Source organism: Gadus chalcogrammus, chromosome 18 (assembly GCF_026213295.1).
Source record: "Gadus chalcogrammus isolate NIFS_2021 chromosome 18, NIFS_Gcha_1.0, whole genome shotgun sequence".
In the NCBI taxonomy this organism is placed as follows: domain Eukaryota; kingdom Metazoa; phylum Chordata; class Actinopteri; order Gadiformes; family Gadidae; genus Gadus; species Gadus chalcogrammus.
The window spans coordinates 13,223,348-13,231,301 of record NC_079429.1 but is presented as its reverse complement, the minus strand read 5'-3'; the positions used below and the strand labels follow the sequence as shown (position 1 = coordinate 13,231,301).

At 46.5% G+C, this 7,954-nt stretch overlaps 1 protein-coding gene across 1 annotated transcript in view; it reads left to right on the top strand.

Annotated features, from left to right (window-relative positions):
- LOC130371475 (somatostatin receptor type 5) overlaps window positions 1–1,453 on the top strand; it is a 3,049-nt gene extending 1,596 nt beyond the window's left edge. The window contains exon 1 of the mRNA XM_056577263.1: window positions 1–1,453. This exon is cut by the window's left edge and continues 1,596 nt beyond it. Within this exon, the coding sequence (XP_056433238.1) occupies window positions 1–25 (25 nt within the window). The 3' untranslated portion in view covers window positions 26–1,453.
- Window positions 1,454–7,954: the final 6,501 nt, after the last annotated feature.

Sequence of the window (7,954 nt, the reverse complement as noted above, 5' to 3'; positions counted from 1 at the left end):
AGATAGCGTTAGCATGCAAGCGTAACAAACTGCCGCAGAATCTGGCTTTTGTGTTCGTGTCTCTCACTATAGATTCATCAACTGGTTTAGAAATTGTATCCCAGAATTTCTCACAGCGCTTCATCAGAGTTTGACAAGAAAATCCTGCTTCGTTGATGCTCTGATGTTGATTTCCCTGTAAAAATCTTTTGTCATGGGCCAATCACCAAAAACTTTTGGCCTTTGCCCTCTACTTGGAATAGTCTCGTTTGAGAGAAACTCTGAAAGACTATAAAAAAGCAGATATAAGCACACAATTTGAAAAGACTGAAACTCATCTCACTATAATTGGATTTGGTAGAATAGGTAAAATAAGGCATAAAATCTGCATTCATTGTCACTATGGCAATACCGAGAAATGATTGACCTCAGACATGGGCTTTTTCATGCATGTCTTTGCTCTCATATGTGTGTGTGTGTGTGTGTGTGTGCGTGTGTGTGTGTGTGTGTGTGTGTGTGTGTGTGTGTGCGTGCGTGCGTGCGTGCGTGCATGCGTGCGTGCGTGCGTGCGTGCGCGCGTGCGTGTGTGCGTGTGTGTGTGCGTGTTAGTGTGTGTTAAAAAAACCTGTGTTCCTGATCGTGTCCGAGGAAATTGAATCCTGATGGTATCATTTCATTAGATTTACATATTATCTCTTGATCAACACTCTTTTGACTGTTTCTCTATATGTGCCTTAGAAGGAGGATTAGTAATGAAGATAAGACATAACTGATATATTATTGTTTTAATATATAATATCCATCGTATCTATCTATTCAACCCACACTATGCCTAACATTTATTTTCATATATCCGTTGTAAAATTGTGTGTGAATATTCTGACATTGAAGGAGAAATAATTATCTATGTGTATGTATAACCTTGAAATCATAATCTGTTTACCTACATAAACAACACAGAGTTTGCTATGTTCATGTGTTATTTGAAAAACATTTATCAGTATCATACTTTTTTTATTTGCGTTTACTTGTGTTTAAAATGTTAAAAAGTATATAAAAGCATGAAAACTGCTACTAGGAATGCATTGGAGTGTCTATTTTTTCCCTGAAAACATAAAAAAAATGTTAAGAGGTAATTTTTGAAAAAGCTATTTCTGCATTTCTGCATTTTTATGTGTGTGAGTGATTATCAATTTGAATCAAAATTTAAGACACCAATGTTTTGGTTATTTATTGGATGGTCTTTGAGCTGGAAAAGCTTAATAAAATACATTTGGTGTATTTTATATATATACATATATAAATCCTTCAAAAATCGTTGACATATAGCCTACTACAACTGGAGTGTGCTTTTTTTTACTGTAATTTGTTTAGATTATTTCACTAGTATGCACATCCTCCCCCAAAAGCCTCATAAAAGAAAAACATATGAAAAAACTATTAAACTTAAAAATGCCTCCATGTTCTCATAAATCACGAATTTGAACGGGACAGACTCGGATTCCAGACTGCAACCCCCCTCACAGGAACAACGTAAAAACAGCACTTCGGTGACAACTTCTACTCATAAAACCAGAGTTTCTAGCGGGAGTCCTGCGTCCAAGAGGAGCTATACCCATAAACACCCTGTGAAACGCAGTAGGGGAGGAGGGCTTTGGGCGTCATGGCGGCTCGGTGGGACATCGGATCTGCTTGTGTCTGACCGCCACGTTGTTTTTAAAGCTGCTCGTAAAGCCTGTGTCACCTTAACCGAAAAAGGGCTTTGTTTGGTTGGTTTGGAAATCGGTCCCAAATTTGGTCGTGTTTCCACCCGATACCTTGCGGTCGGGTATGTTATGACAGGACGTTCCATCAGCGGATTCCCTCATCCCCTGATTTAAATAACGAGTGGGCTCTCTAGGCATGGAGCCCAAATAACATACGCAACACAGGTCAAAGGTCACGGTTTGAGTTACAAGTCAGTGGCACCGTGGTCATCCTAATCCCTTCTTCCTCTCAATCCTTAACTCTTACTTCCCTCCCTCCCTTCCTGCATCCCAACTCTTCCCCCTACCTTCCCCACTTCTTTCTCCCTCTCTCCAAAAACCCATCACCCTCTTTCCAACTTTCTCAATCCCAACAGCTCACTCTCTCTCTCTCTCTCTCTCTCTCTCTCTCTCTCTCTCTCTCTCTCTCTCTCTCTCTCTCTCTCTGTACCGGTGTGGTTGATGAGCGGTGCCAGGGCTGCGGGGGGCGATCGGGGCATGTTTTCTCAGCAATGTCCTAATGTGACAGGCTGCTCACACAGGTCCACCAAGGGGTCAGCGGAGCAGAGGGTCCATTAACACGCACACACACACACACACACACACACGCACACACACACGCACGCACGCACGCACACACACACACACACACACACACACACACACACACACACACACACACACACACACACACACACACACACACACACACACACACACACACACAGTGTATGTAGAGAAGGCTATAAGAGGTCACCAGGCGGCCCTTAGGTTCACACTCATCAAAGTGGTCTTAATAAAGTGTGTGTGTGTGTGTGTGTGTGTGTGTGTGTGTGTGTGTGTGTGTGTGTGTGTGTGTGTGTGTGTGTGTGTGTGTGTGTGTGTGTGTGTGTGTGTGTGCGTGTGTGTGTGTGTGTGTGGTGTGTGTGTGTGTGCGTGTGTGTGTGTGTGTGCGTGGGGGTGGGGGGTATGCGTGCATGTGTGTGTGTCTTCATGTAGCATTGCCTGTGTATCGCTATTTGCTTCAATGTTGAAGGGGAACACTGTGTGTGTATAGTGTCTAATGTGTGTGTGTGTGTGTGTGTGTGTGTGTGTGTGTGTGTGTGTGTGTGTGTGTGTGTGTGTGGGTGTGTGTGTGTGTGTGTGTGTGTGTACTCGCCTAACTATCCAACAGTGGACTTCGGCGTCATAACACCTTCACCAACAGGGGACCTCCGAGCCAAGAGGGGACATTTTTCAGGTCCCCTCATGCCTTAAATCAACCTAAAAACATGCCTAAAATATTTTGACGCATTTTCACAACTTTTGCCAAGAGGGGACCTGAAAGTGTGTGAGTGTTTAGTCCATACTCTATAGCGCCTCTGCTGGCCAGAGCTTGATTTTCAACGACCAATCCACACACGTCGCTTCAAACACTCCTCTATTGTGTGAACGACCTGCAGTCTGTCAGAGTGTAGAGGGCTGTTAAACAGACTACTTAGTAAATTCTCTTGAAACATGCAAACAAAAAAGGCTCAGCTTTAAAAGTTCCACACTTTTTTTGTAAGTTTTTGTTTTTTGTGACAGGGGTCCACTAATAATAATAATAATAATAATAATACATTTAATTTGGATGACACTGTTGGCTATTACAAAATGACACAAGTCCCTTCTTAGAAAGCATGGAGCGACATTCACACTCCTTCTTTTATGAAAAGAGGTAATAACTACATATACTGTAAGGGAAAGATAGTAATCTCAACTAATGTAATAATAATTTGTCAAACTTGATTTGTTAGTGTGTTTTTAGGAATAGAATTGTCTAACAAAAAACATATCTATTCATTTGTATCAATACAAATTATAAACAAATAAAATATAAGGGTCTAGACCTTTGAAATGGTTCAATCCCCAAATTAGCCTTAATTTACCATTTTACAATGTACTCCAGTCCCCAATCTATTTTTAAAGAAATGCATTTGAATTGTTGATTTGCATCACAGAAAATGGTCCTGTCATGGTCTGTCGTGTTTTGGTGTGTTTCCCTGTGTTTCCCTCCTGTGTTGATTACTGTTCCCTCCCCTAATGTGTCTCAGCTGTTCCTCGTTGTGTTTGTTACTTAAGCCCTTGTCTTTCCTTTGTTCCTTGTGCTATCATTGTGGTTGTTCGTCCTGCGTGTTCCCTGTTGTCACCTGAGTTCCCTGGTTCCTTGCCTTAGCCTTTAGTCATAAATAAAGTGCTGTTCTTCCCTAAACCGTCTGCGTCAGGGTCCTACCTGCCTGCCTGCACCCGCAAACCCTAACAGAATGATAGCACCAACATTGGACCCAGCGGACGATCAATTTTGCCGTGAGTTGGAGGATTTATTATGGTTCATTATGAAAGAAATGGATTTTTGGGAGAACATTCCCAGCAGGAAGGAGCAGGAGGCTATCGTGGGGCGTACACGCAGGGCTGTCTCTTCAAGGCCCGAGTTGGAGGACGCCTTGCCCGAGTGGGCAGTTGAGCTGCTCAGCCCCACAGTCTTTTGGCCTGAGAGCTACATGCCGGTGCCACCAGACTTTTGTGACCGGCCTAAGCCTCCACGCTCCTACTCTCACCCTCTGCCCCCGGTTCCCCGCTCTCAGCCTCTGCCCCCGGTTCCCCGCTCTCAGCCTCTGCCCCCGGTCCCTAGCTACCAGCCTCTGCCCCCGGTCCCTAGCTACCAGCCTCTGCCCCCGGTCCCTAGCTACCAGCCTCTGCCCCCGGTCCCTAGCTACCAGCCTCTGCCCCCGGTCCCTAGCTACCAGCCTCTGCCCCCGGTCCCTAGCTACCAGCCTCTGCCCCCGGTCCCTAGCTACCAGCCTCTGCCCCTGGTCCCTAGCTACCAGCCTCCTCCCTTGCGGACAATCAGAGTGGGGGTGGTGAGTTTGGGGTACCACCCGGTTCCTCCTGGCACTCCAGCACCCGCACTGACTCCGGTCCCCGAGCCCTGTCCGGTTCCTGAGCCCACTCCGCTCCTTCCAGAGGGGGATCGGCCTCTGCTCCTGCCGGAGGGGGTCCGCCCTCCAGACCGTCCAGGGGAGGCACGCCCTCCGCTCCTGCCTGTGGGGGCCCTCCTCCACTCCTTCCCGTGGGGGGTTCCTCTTCAAGGCCTTCCAGAGGGGTCCCGCCTTCCAAACCTTTTGGAAGGGGCACGCCCTCTTCCTCCAGAGGGGACCAGCCCTCTACCTCGCCTACCTCCAGAGGGGACCAGCCCTCTACCTTGCCTTCCTGAGGGGTCCCGCCTTCCAGAGGGGGTCCGCCCTCTACCTCGCCTACCTCCAGAGGGGACCAGCCCTCTACCTGGCCTTCCTACAGAGGGGGTCCGCCCTCTACCTGGCCTTCCTACAGAGGGGACCCGCCCTCTACCTGGCCTTCCACCAGAGGGGACCAGCCCTCTACCTGGCCTTCCTACAGAGGGTCCACCCTCTACCTGGCCTTCCTACAGAGGGTCCGCCCTCTACCTGGCCTTCCTCCAGAGGGGACCCGCCCTCTACCTGGCCTTCCACCAGAGGGGACCCGCCCTCTACCTGGCCTTCCACCAGAGGGGACCAGCCCTCTACCTGGCCTTCCTACAGAGGGTCCACCCTCTACCTGGCCTTCCTACAGAGGGGGTCCGCCCTCTACCTGGCCTTCCTACAGAGGGGACCCGCCCTCTACCTGGTCTCCCACTAGAGGGGATCCGCCCTCTACCTCTCCTTCCTCCTGAGGGGACCCGCCCTCTTCCTGGCCTTCCACCAGAGTGGACCCGCCCTCTTCCTGGCCTTCCACCAGAGGGGACCCGCCCTCTACCTGGCCTTCCACCAGAGTGGACCCGCCCTCTTCCTGGCCTTCCACCAGAGGGGACCCGCCCTCCACCTGGCCTTCCACCAGAGGGGACCCGCCCTCCACCTGGCCTTCCTCCAGAGGGGACCCGCCCTCCACCTGGCCTTCCTCCTGAGGGGACCCGCCCTCTACCTCTCCTTCCTCCAGAGGGGACCCGCCCTCTACCTGGCCTTCCTCCAGAGGGGACCCGCCCTCTACCTCTCCTTCCACCAGAGGGGACCCGCCCTCCACCTCGCCTTCCTCCTGAGTGGACCCGCCCTCTACCTGGCCTTCCTCCTGAGGGGACCCGCCCTCTACCTCGCCTTCGCCGGCCTCCTGAAGGTTTCCGCCTTCGCCACTGCTGGCCGTCAGAGGGGTCTCCTTGCCGCTGCAGGCCTCCTGAGGGACTGAGCCCTCATCGTCCTTGCCGCTGGCCTCCTGAAGGGTTCCGCCTTCACTCTGCCTCTGCTTGCCCCCCAGGCCGTCCGCCTGAGGCTCCCTGCCATGCCCTAGGGCAGTTTTCTGGCCGCCCGCCTGAGGTCCCTCCGCTCTGCCCCAGTCCATTTATTTTTTTTTGATTCCCCCCTCCTGGTTCCCCTCCACCCACCCGTTTTGGGGTTTGACTTTCTTCGTTTTTTTGCTTGTCGTGGGTCGCCTGGGAGTTGACCCTTAAGGGGGGGGTACTGTCATGGTCTGTCGTGTTTTGGTGTGTTTCCCTGTGTTTCCCTCCTGTGTTGATTACTGTTCCCTCCCCTAATGTGTCTCAGCTGTTCCTCGTTGTTTGTTACTTAAGCCCTTGTCTTTCCTTTGTTCCTTGTGCTATCATTGTGGTTGTTCGTCCTGCGTGTTCCCTGTTGTCACCTGAGTTCCCTGGTTCCTTGCCTTAGCCTTTAGGCATAAATAAAGTGCTGTTCTTCCCTAAACCGTCTGCGTCTGGGTCCTGCCTGCCTGCACCCGTAAACCCTAACAGGTCCACACTTGTACTGTATGGAATGACAGGGGTCCACTGTTGGCTGATACATAATGAAAGAAGTTTTCTCTTAGATAGCATAGAGTGACGTTCACACTCCATCATGGATGAGTAAAAAAATAAATAAGCAAAATGGATAGTTCTTAAGAGGTAATAACAATCTAAATAAAATATGATATGAATATACATAGTGTTATTTTGCAATTAAAGTTGCCCCAACAATGTTGTCATGAACACATATCTAAACTTAAGGTTTTTATTTTTTTACAACTACAAACTTGTGTGCTTAATCTACGGTTAAAAGAATGCATTTTATCTGAGTTGCATAACATAACTTTTTCTAATGACCGGGGTCCACTGTTGGCTATGACAAAAAATAATAATTTGTCAAACTTGATTTGTCACACAATTCTGTTCCTAAAAACACACTAACAAAAACCTATCTATTCATTTGTATCAATAAAAATGATAAACAAATACAATTACAATATAAGGGTCTAGACCTTTGAAATTGTTCGATCCCCAAATTAGCCTTAATTTGCCATTTTACAATGTACTTCAGTCCCCAATCTATTTTTAAAGAAATGCATTTGAATTGTTGATTTGCATCACATAAAATGGTCCACACTTGTACTGTATGGAATGACAGGGGTCCGCTGTTGGCTGATACATAATGACAGAAGTTCCCTCTTAGATAGCATAGAGTGACATTCACACTCCAACATGGATGAGTAAAAAAATAAATAAGCAAAATGGATAGTTCTTAAGAGGTAATAACAATCTAAATATGATATATATATAATATATATGTATATGTGTATATATATATATATATATGTATATGTATATATATTGTGTTATTTTGCAAGTAAAGTTGCCCCAACAATGTTGTCATTGTGGCTTGTCATGAACACAAATTTCTAAACTTAATAAGGGTTTTATTTCTTTGCAACTACAAACTTGTGTGCTTAGTCTACGGTTAAAGGAATGCATTTTATCTGTTGATTTGCATAAGATAAGTTTTTCTAATGACAGGGGTCCACTGTTGGCTATGACAAAATGACACAAGTCCCTTCTTAGATAGCATGGAGCGACATTCACACTCCTGCTTTTATGAAAAGAGGAAATAACTATATATATATACATATACATATATATATGTATATATATATATATATATAATATATAATGTAAGGGAAAGATAGTAATATCAACTAATGTAATAATAATTTGTCAAACTTGATTTGTTAGTGTTTTTAGGAACAGAATAGTCTAACAAAAACCTATCTATTCATTTGTATCAATACAAAGGATAAACAAATACAATTAAAATACAATATGGGTCTAGATCTTTGAAATTGTCCCCAAATTAGCCTTAATTTACCATTTTACAATGTACTCTAATTTTAAAGAAATGCATTTGAATTGTTGATTTGCATCACAGGAAATGGTCCAC